This window comes from Daucus carota, chromosome 7 (genome assembly GCF_001625215.2).
Source record: "Daucus carota subsp. sativus chromosome 7, DH1 v3.0, whole genome shotgun sequence".
In the NCBI taxonomy this organism is placed as follows: Eukaryota; Viridiplantae; Streptophyta; class Magnoliopsida; order Apiales; family Apiaceae; genus Daucus; species Daucus carota.
This window is the reverse complement of record NC_030387.2, coordinates 37,243,465-37,261,677: the sequence shown is the minus strand read 5'-3', so window position 1 is coordinate 37,261,677 and position 18,213 is coordinate 37,243,465. Positions and strand designations below refer to the sequence as shown.

The 18,213-nt window shown below is 35.2% G+C and overlaps 2 protein-coding genes across 2 annotated transcripts; both read right to left on the bottom strand.

Moving 5' to 3' along the window:
* Positions 1-1,765: 1,765 nt before the first annotated feature.
* On the bottom strand, positions 1,766-10,991 carry LOC108195127 (uncharacterized). Its single transcript, XM_064080825.1, has 20 exons — positions 10,613-10,991; positions 9,646-9,798; positions 8,843-9,021; positions 7,326-7,433; positions 6,321-6,491; positions 5,677-6,237; positions 5,511-5,585; positions 5,292-5,420; positions 5,125-5,199; positions 4,834-5,043; positions 4,485-4,637; positions 4,189-4,403; positions 3,977-4,094; positions 3,771-3,903; positions 3,484-3,685; positions 3,286-3,391; positions 3,060-3,200; positions 2,848-2,971; positions 2,612-2,728; positions 1,766-2,285 (listed from the first exon to the last, which is right to left on the bottom strand). Exons 1-20 carry the CDS (start codon positions 10,809-10,811, stop codon positions 1,915-1,917), a joined length of 3,540 nt encoding a protein of 1,179 aa, XP_063936895.1. The 5' UTR covers positions 10,812-10,991; the 3' UTR covers positions 1,766-1,914.
* A 992-nt stretch (positions 10,992-11,983) lies between these two features.
* LOC108195119 (protein PAL OF QUIRKY) lies at positions 11,984-17,000 on the bottom strand. Its single transcript, XM_017362070.2, has 2 exons — positions 16,140-17,000; positions 11,984-13,141 (listed from the first exon to the last, which is right to left on the bottom strand). Exons 1-2 carry the CDS (start codon positions 16,859-16,861, stop codon positions 12,283-12,285), a joined length of 1,581 nt encoding a protein of 526 aa, XP_017217559.1. The 5' UTR covers positions 16,862-17,000; the 3' UTR covers positions 11,984-12,282.
* Between the last annotated feature and the right edge of the window lie 1,213 nt (positions 17,001-18,213).

Here is an 18,213-nt window from a genome sequence, read left to right as displayed (position 1 = left end):
GATTATATAATGTAGCATTCTTTAATACAAATGTTAATGAAACATTTATCTTTTTAATTTGTGTAAATTAAATGAATTATTTTAGTCTTAGAATAAATATGACCGTTGATCTATTAAAATCAGAAACCAAGCCGTCGATTTATTTGGAAGTTTTAATTTATCTAATTTATCCAATTTTAGTTGATCTATTAAAATTCATGTATTTAGATAACTCATTCATCTGGATCACAATATTTTACCCTTTTTCTAAAACAAATTTATTTGACACCTAACTTCCATTCTTGTGTGATATAGAAAACTTTTTTCTTTGTACAGAATCTGGCCGAAAGAACAAGGCTCTCTGCCGAAAAAGCGACCGTGCTACACTCAAAAATTTATGTGTTCGAAAGAAAAAATCGAATAACATTTTATTAGGATACATATATATTAACTATTTAATAGATATATAGAGATAGAATATTAGAACCCATTGGATCGTATCATTAACTTCGTCTTCGATACTGTTATTAACAATCACAAAAGAATTAATTTTAATCAGCTGAAGTTGTACATATTTGGTGATTTACCATGCAAAATACAATGAGGTTCGATTTACCTTAATCGAGTCATCGACCATACGTAGGCATGTACAAGAGGGTGCGGCTATGCAGCCAAAAAGGACAAAATTGATTATGCAATATTAGGGAGTCATAAATTAATCTATTTGTTATTGCTATTATATGAATATATACATACCTCTTGCTGCTTCCGAAGGGTCATATTTACGGGTCGTCCCCGACGTATGATAAATAAAATTTATAGGATAAGTTTGTGTATTACGAACCCAAAACGGAAAGAAGTTTCGATAACTTTGTATTTTAAAATAAGGAGTTTCAAAAACTTGTTTATTCTTTTTCCTGGAAAAATAACACATGCTTAAAGTACTATTTTTTACTGAATAATGAAAGTTGAAATTATATAATGATATATTTTTTAATAAAAAAAAATTTTCATTCCAAATATTTCTTTATACCTTAATTTCCTTTATCGGAGTGTTATTTATTTACATTTCAATTTTTTAAAATATAATTAGTTTTTATAATATAAAAACTAATCTCACCCACTATTTTTCAATATTTTTCACAATATATCAACTAAAATTCAATTAATATATTAATATATCCCATCAGCCAATAAAACAATATTACCAGCCACGAAACCTTTCTCGCACAAAATATTCGACCGTTGACGCTTGACAGTAAATAACTAAATATACACTATTTTAAAAAAAAAACAAACTAAATATACACTGATTGTATTCTTGTCCGTCTTATATATCTAAATCTCTTTTTTTTTAATTTATATGTTTTTATAGAGTTAATAACTATGGAGACCACTTTTTTTAGAGACGGTGGAGACCGTTTATGTTCTGCAAGTAAAATATGCATAAAAACATTGCAAAACTCATAATTTTGCAAATCATGTACAAAGATCATTATATCATATAAAATCTTGAATATCATGTATGTTTTGCATGTAGAATATTATAAAATATTTTATCCTGCAGAATATGTTTAGTTTGCAGAACATTTGTTCAATTTGCTGAACATAGATGTTCTTCAATAATTTTAATGAATTGTTGATATTTATAAAGCTTACTTCACAAAATAATGTATTTGATTTGCAAAATTATGTGTTTTGCAATGTTTTTATGCAATATTTCACTTGCAGAACATAAGTGGTCTCCACGGTCTCCAAAAAAAATGGTCTCCATATAACTTTACTCTGTTTTTATATCTATAAACTAAACAACATTGACATTTATTTCTGAAAATTGTTTGGATCTGAAATAATCTAGCAAGGAAAAGCTATAGCAATAAGAAAAAAGCCTAAGCATTCCTCTCTAACCAGTAACCACCACAGGGGAAAACATCCTTATTGCTCTGTTTTCCCCCTTAAAATGTCTGTAAAACCACCCCTCATTATTCTTCTAAATCTTGTGTCGTCCGCTGTTTGTGCTGGATCTGGAGCTGCTGGAATTGGCTTTGAAGCCTCAGTTAGCTGGTCTGCCATTGCCGATAAATCCCCACTTTCCTTTTTCCCCAATAAGCCCCCTTCACCGAATAAGCTGGTGATCCCAAGATGTGCACCCATCACCTTGCTAAATGTGTCTAATGATCCCCCAGATCTTTCCCTTACAATAATTTCAAGCGCCTCTTTGTGTGCTGGATCAAGAGCATCCGAGTCCTTTAACAGATTTTGTATGGTTGGTAGCAAATAATCCCTAACACTTGTGGCAGGAAGCTCTGCACCAGAGATGACACAAACACCATATGAAATATCAGCAGATGAGAAACATGTATCAGATTGTTTGAGGATGACTTCAAAAATTAATCATCTTTTTCTAGCACAATAAGTTTATACGATGGTAACACGCAAAGGGCCATGGAGTCTGCATTTTTTTCATGTGTGCCTTGATACAGTACTATTGTATTATCAGAATTCAGAAAGGTAGCTTTATTCATCTGTTTTGGCTTTTCGAAGAATGGAATTTATACAGAGGTGCTGTATTCTCATTCGGAATACTAAACAATTATAACTTAAAACACATGTCCAGGCTTGATAAACATACCTGTAGCATCTACAGCACGAATACATTCACAAAATGCATTGGCTCTGTCACGCCGACGTACCACATCACTTGAAGGAATTGGTGCAGCTGAAAGTACGCAAATCTTGGACAACAGATGTATATTTAGTTAAGAAACAGTTAACATAATTGGGGTAAAAAATTGTTTGGCACCAATAATAAGAGTTAGCAGAGCTACGTCAAGCACTGATAATGTACACGAGATATTTTAAGGATATAATCTCTAAATCTGTCTGTTGAATTCGGGACAGCAACCACCAATGCACGCACAACGGCGATTGCAGTTTCATGTGATCCATCTTCAAGGAAAGCATCCATTTGAACACGTATTTTTTCAATTATCTACAAAGAAAAGAAAGCCATGACCATTGTAAAGAAGCTTCTATAACCGAAATAAAATTAATTTAAAGTTGTCATGAGCAGGGAGTACCGTGTCATTTTTGAAATGCTGTGCTACAGCCCCAAATGCTTCAATGCTTGCATATTTGACATTTAAGTTTTGGTCAGAACCAAGAGTTACAAGAGCAGGCAAAACATGAGTTGATGCAACCTTTACATCAATATATGGAACCTGCCGACACAAAACAAACATGAGTAAAGAGGTATCCAGGTATATGAAACGATAAATAAATACTGTGATTCAGTGATAGTCTTACTATGGCTTTCCAAAGATTAGCAGCACTAATTTTCATATATATGTTGGAGCTTACAACCATTTCCCATAAGATATTAAAAACCATGTTATGATGTTCTTCAAAAGAGCTGTATATCAAAGTGGAAAGTTAGAATGTATATGTTTCAATACCAAAGTGCAAACTCTATACATATATTCATCTCGGCAATAGGGTACGCACCAAAGGAAGCGGACAGAATTAACAATCTCTGCATTCCTCCTCACCGACTGGTTTTCCTGAACGGCATTTTGGACTAACAAATTCCTCAAATACTCTGTTAAATTTTCATGCTTACTTGGACTTCCTAATACACCAGCCAGAAGTATAGGTAGGACACACATGGTAGCCAGTCTCTCAGCTACCGAACTTTTAGGTCTTAAACCTGCAGTTCACAAGAATTGAGATATTTAGTAACATGACATGCATGACAAGAATATTACCAATTCAGAAATCTGAGCACTCAAAACCTTTGATTCTTGTTTGAATTCTGTTAGGTATGAACGTCAAATCAGCTTTATCACCAACTGCTATCAGGAATACTGGTAGCATAATATTTGTTACATAATCATCCCCAAAGAGCTTAGACACGGTCAGCAATAACTGCATCAACCAAGAGCGTCACTATACAAGAATAAATGTTAAGAAACATCAACCATTACACAAGGGAGTGTACCTTTGTAATTCGACTTCGTAACTTATCCTCTTTCTGAGGTAATAATGAGGCTAATTGTATCAAAGTCGGAAAGCAATCACAATGTAGCAACTCAAAAGTAGGCCATTCCACGTGTCCCCTACTCATCACATAATTCAAAAGAAACTGAGACACAATTGCACATTTTAAACAAGAAAGCTAGCATCCACTTGGGAAGACTCAACGGGACTTACCCTGCATACAATTCTAACAAGGAAGTAGAGAACAGTGTTCCTGCAACATCTGAAGCAGAAGGAAATGGGCAAGTTTCAATTGATTTTTGGTGCAAATTTGGAAGCAATTCTGCCAGCAATCGCAATAAAACATCAACAGTCCAACGCTCCCGTTCACCCAAAACACGGAGATATGATTCAAGAGAACCTTCAACCCCTGATACAGGTGGACACCGCTGAAAATAAATTGCATCATTGACATTGTACTGGGGCAAGATTTGGTATGAAAAATGAAGTGTTTTCAGATATATGTTTACCTGAGCGGAGCTCAAGATGTTAGACATTAATACTCGTAACATGTTATCCAATCTGTTAGCCCAGCTCAATAGAGCAGGCACTAATTCTCTGATCGTTGTTTCTACAACCACTCCAGATGGATCACAAACTAACTGAAACATCAACTCCTCCACCTATGACAAGCAAAAGAAGAAAAACTGGAGAAATCTCTAAAATACTAGTTTCATCTTTTTCTTCCTTTCAGCAAACATATTATGATCATGGAATATGATCCATTTCCTAGACCATGTAGCTTACATTTGTAGGCAATCCTGTCTAGTCAGATAATCTTCTCCATGATTGCCTCGAAGCATAATTAGTGAAGCTGACCTTGTAATATTTATCCATGGTTGGAAAGAGTGGAAGCAACAAGGTGAGATTGCGAGCAGCAGCTTCACGTACAACAGTAGCAGAATCCTCTATCAGCTGCTGCACAATAGACAAGATGAGTGAATCACGAATCTCTGGCCGCACAAATCTTGCAAGCTCTCCGCATGATTGAGCAACAAGCAGCCTGCGTTCCTCGTACTTATGATTAATCTGCATAACAGGAATCAACCAATATTGCATACAATCTTTGGTCATATAAAAGAGTGTCATAATTAATCAACATGATCTCACTTGTTCCCAACACTGGGGAAGCAATTCTGTTTCTGTTCTCATCTCTCCCACGTCCTTAGCAAGAGTAACACAGCCCTGGACACAGCATAAAACTCTAGTATTTTATAATGATATACTAACAGATTAAAATAAAACCATGTATTCTAGGTAATGATCAGAAACTTAACATCCATAATGATTCGTCTCTGTTTCTCATCAGGACGTTTAATTAAGTTAAACAGTGTATGTGTCAAGGAATCCCGTGTACTGCTATCTGGATGGCGCTCAATTGCACACATTATAAGGGGAAGAAGCTCCTACAGGTAAAAGAAAACAGACTTTTGAATAAGTAATTATATCATCAAAAATGACATGGAGCAAAAATCAAGATAACTCAGTAAACACACCTCACGATGGTTGATGAGAACATAAGGAACTATCTTAGGTAATGCATCAGACAATATTTGAATGGTTAGAAGACCCTGGTTTCAAAGAAAATAGTGTTGTCATTAAATACATAAATATTCACACATGGGAAGGGGAACAGTTTTGGAGTGAGTGGAAGAGACAAACCATCTTCTCAATATTAGCTTCACCCAGACTATCTGTTTTTAAGAGCAACCCATTTTCATCACGAGGTGATCCAGCATTGTATTTGGGGGTATTTTTAACTTCTTTAGTGAGCGAACTTTCATATAAAGAACTGATTGCCGGCTCTTCCGAAACCTTTTTAGGCGCAATAGAGATTCCAGGACTCATATCAAGTGAAACAGATTGATTATCTTCACGTTCTAAGGATCCGCCTAGAACCTGATCTGAAGATTTTGTGGCATCTCTTTCAGGCAATTTGACAACATCGTCATTGGCCTCCGTCCTCTCATCTTTATGACTAACAGGTATTACAAAATTAGGAACGGATGTTGCAGCTTTTAGCTGTTCTATTTCCTTTTGCAATGCTTCTAACTGTTCCTTGTAGCTCTCTAACGACAGTGATTCAACTTGCTCCACATTACTTTGGACCAAAAACTGTCCAGATTGAGTTCTTTCAATGTGCATTTTGAGTGAAGTAGTTTCAGCTCTGTAGTCGTTAAGCTCTTTTCTTTGGTGATCTAAGGACTGCTTTAAATCTTTCACCTGAAACATGAACAAATCTACAGTTTCATGCCTGAATTCATAGTACAATGCTTGCTCATAGATATAAAGTGATTGAGTATTACCAGAATTTCCTTTTCCTTAATACTATTTTGCAGAGTTTCCAGTGACTTGGTTAATGCCATAACTTGCCCATCGGCCAAATCTTTGTATTTTATTGAAGCCTGCTTTTCAGATTTCAGTCTATCAATTTCTTTCTGCAAGGATTCGTGCTCTCTAAGTATGGCAATTTTCTCCTGCACCAGTAGGAATGCTTCTCATTTATGTGCAATTCAGGACAAGCAACCGCTAACCAATACATTATAATTACATGCATCCTTTTATAAAAGTATACATAATGTGCATCTACGTGATTAATAATCACTGGACTACGAGGTTATTCACTCAAAATTTATAGGCACTTTTTAGTTCATTTCCATGGGATTAGTAACACCTAGGAAGCGGGTACGATTAATGGTCTCTCAATGTGTACTCGAAAGTGATAAAAAGTAACCCAAAACTTATTTTAAAAGTTAAAGAATGACACGAATGTAAACTTAAGCTAGACCAATGCTTAGAGTCCTTGCTTGTGGCATACCGTAATTGTCTTGATAAGAAGATAAGGTTGATGCCAAAGAATAAACAAATAAACATGTATACAAAATATAGAGGAAGAAATTAGAATTTTAATACATCAATTTGTCTCTACACACTAAATGTCGTTTTCTACTGGATTACGCAAAGTAGAACATTGAAGATTGTCTCCTGCCACTTTCTTTAGACAGATACCTTAATAAGGAAATGGTGTCATGGACTACTCTACCAGGAGTTTGTAGCACCAAGCCAACCTTGTAAGTAACGTAAAATAGGAGATAAATAATTGTATTAATAAGTAAATTTAAGAGTGATAGACCCCATGATTACTTCATCTGAAGAACTGACTGAAATCTAGAGATAAACAGTTACTAGTAGTAGTTTAAAAATTGTTTTCTATATAGCTTGATTATTATTAACAAACAACATGCAAAAATTTCCTTCAGAGCACATAAAGAACAAGAACTAGCCTACCCCATGAGTGTCTGAAGAAGTACCTCTGCAGCCTCTGCAGTCGACGAAAGGTACTGGTAATAGTAATGGCGCAAAGCATCTGGAACGCATGCAGATGACTTCGACCATACATCTAGGTTCTGGTCTGTAACCTGAAGTAAACATATAAGAGTACAACAATGCTAGCAATTTTACATCAAACATGTACATGCATTTTAATAAACTAATTAACCCCCACTAAAAGCTATTATAAAAAGATACATAAAATCAGGAAGACAAACCAAATATATTTATGTTTGCGAAAGAATTAAACACCAGATAGTTGCAGCAACTAGTATCATGTGAGATACATATATAACATGCACTGACTTCCAGTTAAAGTATATACAGACCAGGTTTACTTACCAGTTAAAAGTCTTATCTATCCATGTGTACTTGGTCAAAAAAGTAGGAAGGCTTCTCTATTCAAACTTAATACAATTTCTTATAACTAGACCGGCAATTTTGTAAATGACGTGACATCACAGCGACAGCACAGGCACGAAATTTAAGTGTTTGGGTTACTTTTGGTTCACGAAATTTTAAAGTAAACTAATACGACAGTGCACATGAATGATTCACTGTCGTGTTTGGCTCACAAAAGTACACAAAACAAATACATATACTAGTTGCTAGTTATTACCCCGTGCGATGCACTGGTTTCCTTTAGTTTTTTATAACTTTCTTATTTATGCTTAAATTATTATACATGATTTATTTGAAATAATAATACTTATAATAAATGAAGTTTAAGTTATATTTTAGTGTAAATAATAGATTATAATTTCAATAGTGATGAAACATTAAAAATTAGTTATTATATAGTTATAAATTAATTTTCAACGAATAAATTTGTAACTAATAGTATGTAGTTGATGGGATTCAAACCCACTCATTGCATCTTCAGAACAAATAATAAAAATATTTAATTGTAATAGGTTGTTAACAGAAGAGCCTGAGACCTTTATGTAATTGTTTTATTTTTTAAATATAGAATTTTCTTTAAGTTTAGGATAAGATATAACAGTTCTCTTCTATACTTAATGGTCCCAGGGTCATTACTCTGGTTAACGAACCCACCAAACCAAACCAATAACCAACCAATTATACATATGTTCCATTATGATAGTATAGTATAGAAGTATATATATAGAAGATTGTCTAATTTATACAAATTACAACCTCATAATAATTGAAATAGTAGATATTAAAACTCTAAGACTGAAATTATAATATTTCAGTGTTTGAAAATTGTAAAACTAACATTATATCGTCAGAAATTATAATAAAAAAATGATTTTGTATATGTTACATTAACAATATTTGTTTATATATTATATACATAACATGAGACAAGACACGGAACCACAGATATGCATTTAGTGTTGTGTTTTTTGCATTTAGTGCATTTAGACACGGAACCACAGACAAGACACGGAACCACAGATGATGGTAGTGGTTCCGTTGCCCTATTCGTGTACACAGACGATATAAGTCAAATGTTTAACATTTTAAAAATTACCTCTTCGTAAAATGTCATTGCAGTGAGTCGATATCCTGCTAACAACAAATACTCCTTAACAGCACAATTAAGATCTCTGCGTTCATGCTCCTTTAGAGGACCCAACTCAGAAAAGGAAGAGTCACTCTTCCGTAGTTCAGGATTTGGCTCATAATTAGCAGAAGCCTCTGAAGGCGACCCTGCATAAGACATGGATGGAAACTCAAATTGGAACAGGTGTGTTGTTTCTTCCTATGTAGAACACGTAATACTAAATTGGCATTACAGTAAACATCTTATGATCCGTATGACATTTTTGTGATATATCTACAAAGCTTTAAATAAGAAAGTACCAACATCACATATGAAAACGAGTAGAAAACGATGATAGGGTCCGAAAGACAGACTCTTCTGACACCTTATTTGCCAATGTAGCCTCTACTATCAAGGAAACATATCACATTGGGAGTGAAACGGACAACATAAAGCAGCAAAAAATGAGTTTAAAGCTACATAAATGGTCTGGCACCAGACTGCCAGTGGCAAACACGGATTTTGACCAAGAGTAAGGTAGTTTCTGACATAAAATATGCTAAGAAATTACCAGTTTCATAGCACAATAAAATTTTTATAAGAGCTTGTGCATAACAATTCTTCATTGCAACTTCATATCAAGTCCAATCGGGGGAATTCAAAGATTTTTATCTTGGTTAAGGTGTGCTATTCTCTTAAATGCACCTTATGCCTAAGAAAATTCTCTATCGACTAGGTGTCACATCTTCAAAGAAAATAAGAAAAGCATGTGAAGCAGAGTTGAGATGTACCGCTTAGTTCACTTGGTGTGATGTCGGTTTTCTTTTGCAGTTCACCCTTTAATTTTGTAGCATCTTCTTGGGCTAAACGAAGTTCATACTCCGCGATCGCTAGCTTCTCTACCAGTGTTTCTTTTTCCTCTAGCAAAGTTTGGGGGTCTGCAACTGGTGCGACGAATTAAAAAGAAATTACATAAGAATTGAGCATATCAAAAATCAAAAAGATTCAACATAGGGCTTTTAGTATGCAGTGGCAAGAAAGATTGACCAAGTCCCATGCTTCAATCATAAATTGCAGGATGTTAATTAGGAAAATAAGCGAATACTTTAGAACTTACAGACAAATAGAGGCTAAAGTAAACTGAATCATAAGATCAACAACCTCTAAGTGAAGATCAATCCTAGAGCATGTTATATATGCTATTGTATACAGTCCAAACCAAATACAAATATTGCAGACACTACAATTTTACATTGCATTTATCCGCTAAAAAAAAGTAGTAGAAATATCACTAGAGAATCACACATCATCAGCACATCATAAATCTGAAGTCATTCGTAAAACTTAATCTACTTCTGAAGCATAATGAAGCAAACACTCTCGAAAGATTGTGATCCAGTGTTTCGACTTCCAAGTCTAGTTCTATCAAGTGTCGTACAAACAAGTTTAACGATCATTCTTTGATAAGTTGAGCAAATATACCAAAATCAAAGTTGAACAAATTCATACCAAAATCAAAGCAACGACTATTTCATTTCGTCTATACGTGCAACAAACAGTTGATAGCAAGAATAATACTCATAACAACGTTGAAATTAAATACAGATGTATATAACTTCATAATGCTGAGATGAGAGAGAGGGGGGGGAGAGAGAGGGGGAGAGAGCGGGAGAGTGAGCGAGAGAGAGAGGGAGGGAGGGAGGGAGGGAGAGGGAGAGAGAGAGAGCGAGGGAGGGAGGGAGAGAGGGAGAGAGAGACCTCGGAGAGAATTGAAGCGAGAGATCTGATCGGGAGGAAACTGAGACGGATTCTCGAAGAACTCTTTGAGGCGAATGGCGTGAGCATCGCGACCGTCATCGAGAAGCTCGTGAAGAAGCTCGAAAGCCGATAACAAGTAATTCTCCTCCAACAGGAAATTCACTACGCAATTACACAGCGACGCCTTCTCCACGTCCATCTTCGAGTTTGATTTCGATTCAACTTTTCTGTGTTCTTCTCCTCCGCATTGAACTTTCAAATCTCTTAAGATATTATAATTGTAATGCTATTGGAGTTGATGATACTTGTCAAAATTATTTGTGTTAGTTGAATCTCTACCGGACTTGGCTTCTCTGCCCAAACCGACAAATTTCAGATCGGTATCATCTTTCTACATAGTTTTTTATACGTTTTATTTTCAAAAAATCTAATTATTCAATTTTTTTTGGAAAATAACTTAATTAAATAGATTATTTAATGATTTTCAGTTATTTTCATCTTTCTGCATAGTTTTGTTTAATTTTTAAATGAATTATTTTATTTTATTTATTAAAAATACATCTTAAGCAATCAGAAATTCAGCATCTCCAATTCTCCATCAATTCGAGTACAGTCCTAAATATGGTTTACAAATTTTTTCAAACTTTTGTCCTCTATATTTAGATAATATAATAATCACTTATAAATATATGAGATAAATTTATTTTACAATATCGGGTTGGGTGATCAATCTTTAATTATTATTTTTTCCTTTGACACTTATTTATTAGACTTTTGAAAAACAATAATTTTATAAAATTACATCGATTATTCACATATATCAATTGTAGGACAATTTACAGTGATATTTTTTAAATTAGAGAAATTTATTATTTTAAAAAAGTTATTTATAAATAAAAATAACTAATATTCTGTATACAAATATAATAAATATTTTTTTTTTGAAGTTCAAATGAACCAACATTTATGCAAGACATTTTCAAGTTCGAATTAACATATATAGGAGTTGTTTGGGTTAACTTAAAAAATGTGAATTCTTGTTTAAATTACAAAAATTGGAGTAGAAGCGAGAAGTAAATAAGTTAATAAAATGTTGGGAAAAAAAGCTAGACAGAGAAACTACTATTCTCAAGCTTCTTAAAAGTGCTTCTATTTTTTTACACAAACGAGTCAAGAATAGTAGAATCCAGAAGCAGAAGTTGTTTCTGGTTCCCAAACATGCCCATAAATTTGATAACATTCCCTAAACTGATCAAATACAAATAATATGAAATTTACTCCCTAAATCCCATAAATTTGATAACATTCCCTAAACTGATCAAATACAAATAATATGAAATTTACTCCCTAAATCCTAATGTATACCGGAGGGGTCACCAAATGTGTAGTGTATCAATCCATCCGGAAAATAAGCTGTCAAAATGAGTGCAACATGCATAATCTGAGTTGCTGATACAAAAAACATAAGATGTCTACTATAAATACTATGAACAGCCTTGTACCTTCATAAATCTGACTTGAACTTGTAAAAAAAAATAAACAAAATAAACAAATTGATAAACCAATCAAAGAAACGTCAAACTCCAGACTTCATCATCCAGCCAACACTTTTACAAACAAAATAGTATAGGAAAGACAAGTAAATTTGCCCGGCACTACGAAAACTGTCACTACACATTAGGTCTCTTACTTTGCAGTGAGGCCCCATGGAGTGGGGCTGAAGTCTCAGATAACAATACTTTTGAAACATTGGTCATAGCTTCATAGGGGGGAGTCGTTGCAGGTGCTGGAGGTTGACTCTTGTATATCTGAGCATAAGCAAGATCATCTACAACAATTTCAGCATCGCTGTTGGTAGTAACTAATGGATCAGAAACCACAGAGAGTGATGGTTGATATGGTTCCAAGGGATCCAAAAGTTGTTTCTGAATGGAAGGTGAAGTACTCCAATAACTGTCCGGGGTTAGTTCAGGTAGAACTGGAGCTTGTGGTGTGACTTCCCTATAGGATACTTGGTTGCCGAGCAAAGAAGTTTGCGGATGCAAAGGAGGACGGCTTGGTGCATTGGTTGCTGCATTATTCAAGTTATGGGAAGAGGACATGTAAGATTGAGTCGGCCTTATAGGCAATAAGTAAACTGGATAGGGAGGATTAGGTGGATTAGGTGAATAAGGGATGTGTTGTTGTTGATGGACCTGAGGTTGATACACTGGATAGTAAGGTGAGAATGGCAATGGGCCTGTTGGGTATTGAGACACATAATGACCACCTGGGTGAATGTACTGCACCTGCTGATGTAATTTTTCTTCCGGTGCAAGAGGCAACTGGTATGAAGACACCTGAGCCGCATTTTTCATTTGGATCAAAGATGAAGGTTCAAGGATGATACTCTCCGGTTTCAAAGGGCTTGAAGATACTTTAACATCAGCGTTTGAAGATACTTTAGCATCCGAGAAAGAGTTGTGAACTGCTTGATCTTGATGAAAGCCAGTTTTTGGATGAGAAACAGCACTTGCAACACTATTATCACTGGAAACATGAACAATTAGACAATTGATATGAAAATGCATATTATAGGTATACTAAAAGAAAATGCATCTAAGCTTTAAATCCTGGCTACTGCCAAAATGGAGCAGAAGTGGGAAAAAACACGTCAAAATAGTTGGTCCTTATATCCTCTAGCACCAAATAAAAGCAACATATAAGCTCAAACTAAATTTCCTTGAGCTATAGGGCATATAAGCTCATGTGGGAATACTGCCCAAATCTATTTTCTAAATCTGGATTGCTCCAAAATCATTAATGTGTTCTTCTGTTTGGAGATCACACAATTACTACTCCCTTTGTTTCTATATAAATAATGTTTTAGAAGCCATCATTTGTTTTTATATATTAGACGTTCTCCTATTCCAATGCTTCATCAGTGAATTGTTTCCATTATTGCCCCTTATCTAATTAATGTGTGAACTATGTGGTGTTCACGTATTCCACCATGTTGTGAGGTATATATTGGAAACTCTACCAGATATTAATTGCATTTCATCTGTAATTATCACTCTCCATAGTAAATGTGCAAAAACCTTAAATGTCTAATATATAATAACAGAGGGAGTCGACACATTATATTAGTAAAGCAGCTATCCATCCGGTCAAGCCACACACCCTTCTTGTGCATCAAACATGGGCAAAAAAATAATCATAGAAGAAAAAGTTGTTGGCTACTCCAAACTTATCCTTGATAAGAAATAACCTCAGGTAATTAATATTTGATTAATCTTGCCTAATGTGATATGATATGGGTTAATGTGAGGCAATACATGGCACTGAGATGGATATTTACCCAGTAAAATAGAGATAAAAAGCAAAATCATTTGTCGATATACACATAATGTTCTATTAAAAAAAAAACCATAGGTGGGAGTGCGCAATTGGAAGTGCAGTTTGGGGGAGAAAAAACCCTAATCGATCAGCTGTTTACATGTTCCATGCTCAAATCGGTTAAATGTAACAGCATAAACTCAAAACCCTAATTAAGGTACGACAAACTCAGACTCGAAGGTACGACATACATGCACAAACACACCAACAACTCTGTTATCCTTGATAAGATGTGATTCAAGGGAGATAATATTTGATTAATCTGCCCCAATATGAAATAATAAGGTAAACGGGAAATTGATGGGGGGATTTTTATTTTCTGCTTTAAGACTGATGGAGTATCTTGACAGGAATCAAAAAGTATCTCATGCATAATATAAACCTATAGAACACGGCATATGTTTCTAAATACTTTTGTAACATCAATTGACGTCATAGTGAGACGTGTAGCAATAAAGTGCATCTAATTTAACTCCAAAAACATGAGTAACTGAATACGACAAGAAATTGATGTCTATATAGTGAAGAACTCGCCGTCAAAGTTCTTCACTATATTGATGTCTATATTTCTGCTTTAAGACTGATGGAGTATCTTGACAGGAATCAACAAGTATCTCATGCATAATTTAAACCTATCAGAACAAACAAAACGTGATCAATTCTTCAAAATAGAACACTGCATATGTTTCTAAACACTTTGTAACATCACTTTGACTTCATAGTGAGCATACTCATATCACGTGTAGCAATAAAGGCATCTAATTTAACTCCAGAAACATAAGTAACTGAATGCCAGAAGAAATTGATGTCTGTATAGTGCAGAACTTGCCGTCAAAGTCCATCTCACAACATTATAACTTTCAGGCTCCAATAAAATAGTAATAAAAGTAGAACTCAACCAACATGTACCACTATTTACGTCTTCAATTTTCAAAACCTCATTCAACAAATTAAACTTCTGCATACCACGCCAAATATCAATGCTCATACATTTCATCGATATCTCATTTTTAGAAACCATAACTTACGAGTGACAATTTTTTGTATCAATATATGCATTAGATCATCCATATATAGTAATATAACACGAAAAGATCCAATTTTTAACTTCCCTACAATTCCTATAAAAACCAAACTCATATAACACATAACAATTAAACATTCCCGCACACAATGCCAAATAAAATGCTCCTACTTTCCATCAGTACCTCATTTTTGGCAACCATAAACTTCCCGGGCGACAATTTTATGTATCATTATATGCATTAGACTCACTATCCGTGTCTAACACGAAAAGAATTAACCATACAAAGTTATAAACCCTAATCGATCAGTTATTCACATGTTCCATGCTCAAATCGGTTAAATGTAACAGCATAAACTCAAAACCCTAATTAAGGTACGACAAACTCAGACTCTAAGGTACGACATACATGCACACCTATCAGAACAATCAAAACGTGATCAATTCTTCAAAATAGCACACGGCATATGTTTCTAAATACTTTTGTAACATCACTTTGACGTCATAGTGAGCATATTCATATCACGTGTAGCAATAAAGTGCATCTAATTTAACTCCAAAAACATGAGTAACTGAATACGACAAGAAATTGATGGCTATTTAGTGAAGAACTTGCCATCAAAGTCCATCTCACAACATCATAACTTTCAGGCTCCAATAAAATAGTAATAGAAGTAGAACTCGACCAACATGTACCATTATTTACGTCTTCAGTTTTCAAAACCTCATTCAACAAACCAAACTTCTGCATACTATGCCAAATATCAATGCTCATACATTTCATCGATATCTCATTTTTAGAAACCATAAACTTACGAGTGACAATTTTTGTATCAAACCAAACTCATATAACACATAACAATTAAACATTCCTGCACACAATGCCAAATAAAATGCTCCCACTTTTCATCAATACCTCATTTTTGGCAACCATAAACTTCCCGGGCGACAATTTTATGTATCATTATATGCATTAGACTCACTATCAGTGTCTAACACTAAAAGAATTAACCATACAAAATCATAAATCAAATTCATTAAAATCATAACAATTAAACATTAGGAGATATCATAACAATTAAACATTACGAGATACAAAGACATATATGTAAATAGGAATTATACCTATCAAGTGAACCCGAAGAAGCCACTGTAATCACCTTCTTCTTCTCTTCCTCAGCAAAAGCCCCAATGGCAGGCAAAGTCGACATAGAGGTCGAAGAACCCGTAGACCCAAACGAAGAATTATTCTCCAGCACCATAGACTCCGACCCGAAATCCATCAACCCAACCTTCCCATCCCCAGCACCACCACCACCACCCTGCCCATCATCGGAAAGCCCAAGCCCATCAAACCCCAACAACCCATGGCCCACATCCTCACTCTGCCCTCTAATCATCATACTACTCTTCAACGCATCGTTAAACCACGTCTCCGACTTGGCGTCCAGCAGAACCGTCCCCACCGACTCCGGCTTCGTCGGGAAGAGGAACAATCTGATGCGCCCCGGCGCACCGGAGCTCCCTGCGCGCTCATGCTCCTCAATCATGTTCTGCAGATCCTCATCAGTGGTAACAGAGATCAACGAGTCGATATCTTCGCTGGGAATCTGGTACTTGAGACTAAAGGGCCGGTTGTTAAAGAGAGTCCGAGAGAGGTGGGCCATGAAGGTGTTAAGATTCGAGAGAGTGGTGCGGCGATCAACGGCGACGATGCGGGTCTCGCCGGAGGAGTAGAAGAGAGATTTCTTGTCGGCGCGGGGGATGATTTGGCCGCCGTAGCTGCACATGAGGCGGAGCTTGGGGTTGGGTAAGGGCGGGAGAGACGGCGGCGATGACGTGTCCATTGGGATCGGAGATTTAGGAGCGCTGTTGGGTCGGTAAAGAGGTTTAGCGGTAATATATATATTTGTGTGTGTGAGTAGTAGCCTAGTAGGAGTTGTTTATGTTTCAGGGGGTGTAAAGGTGGGTTTTTTTAGTATTTGTTTGGTAGCCAGGTTCTAGCTGTAAATTGGAAGTTAAAATGTGTGGGGGAATATTTTGGTGACGGGCGGGTGAGAGGAACGCTGTGACGGACTCATCGAGGGATTTTGTAACTAAAGTAACGCTTTTGTGCTAATGTATTTTCGATTAACATGTGCTAATGTTCGATTAATTTTATATTATATTTTTATTAGATATTTACCAAGTATACCTCTTTTTAATATTTTAATTGTAATAATATAATCTTCTCCCAAAAATTGCATATTTTTTTTCTTTTTAAACAAAACTACAAAGTATTTGCATATGTACGGTACTTTATTTACCACAGTTTAAACCACTTTCCTGAGCAAGAGAGAAAAAGAAACAAGCGAACCTGTTCTTCATTCTTGCCTCTCCCCTTTCCCTTTCTCGCTCATTCTCTGTCTCTCTCTGCTTCATCTTTCTTCTCCTTCATCTCTTCTTGCTCTCTCTCTATCTATTTCTCTAATCCGATGATTGCTTCGTCGTACTTTTCCCGATCGCAAAACCCTAGACATACTCATAGTGAGTACAATCTTTGCAGTGTTCTTGACGAGCTTTGAATCGGTGATTATAACGACGGTGTTGGATGGACTGACCTTTGCTCCCACCGGTGATAGCTTTTTCTAAACCCTAATCTTCATCCTCCCTCTTCACCACACTTTTATGGTGTGTTTTTGAGTTTTGGTTGGTGTTGGTTGCATTTGGTTACAATACTTGTTGATTTTGCTTTGGCCCCTCAGGGGGACTCATTTTTCTGTCATTACAACGAGTTGCAACTTATTATGCAACTTAATACAATTTTAGCATTTTTTTAAAAAAAATTGCATTCATGGTTGCAAGTATGGTTGATAACAGTTGCAGATATGTTTGCAAATGCAACTTCCGTATTTTCGCAAATATTTCGTGAAACATAATTTTTTTGCAATTTGTTTTGAAAAGAGATAGTATTTTCGCAAAAATTCTTTTTAACCTTGGGTGTTTATGAAAAAAGCCCCTTTTTATTTTATATATGTTATTTAGAAAAAAAATATAAATTTGCGTTGGACTAGATAGACAAAGTTAGAGTTAAAAAAGGTTATACGATAATATATATTATATATTGAAACTATTATATTATTGTCATTTAAATTGTTATAAATAAATGATAATCATATATGATGTGAAAATTTATATACGAATCAATGAGATTTAATAA

Coding starts and splice junctions, on each gene's coding strand:
- LOC108195127 (XM_064080825.1), bottom strand. CDS start 10,811: ATGGACGTGGAGAAGGCGTCGCTGTGTAATTGCGTAGTGAATTTCCTG. Junction 9,022..9,645: donor CACACCAAGTGAACTAAGCG/GTACATCTCAAC, acceptor TGTCTTATGCAG/GGTCGCCTTCAGAGGCTTCT. Junction 3,392..3,483: donor AATTCTGTCCGCTTCCTTTG/GTGCGTACCCTA, acceptor TTTGATATACAG/CTCTTTTGAAGAACATCATA.
- LOC108195119 (XM_017362070.2), bottom strand. CDS start 16,861: ATGGACACGTCATCGCCGCCGTCTCTCCCGCCCTTACCCAACCCCAAG. Junction 13,142..16,139: donor TCTTCGGGTTCACTTGATAG/GTATAATTCCTA, acceptor TCATGTTTCCAG/TGATAATAGTGTTGCAAGTG.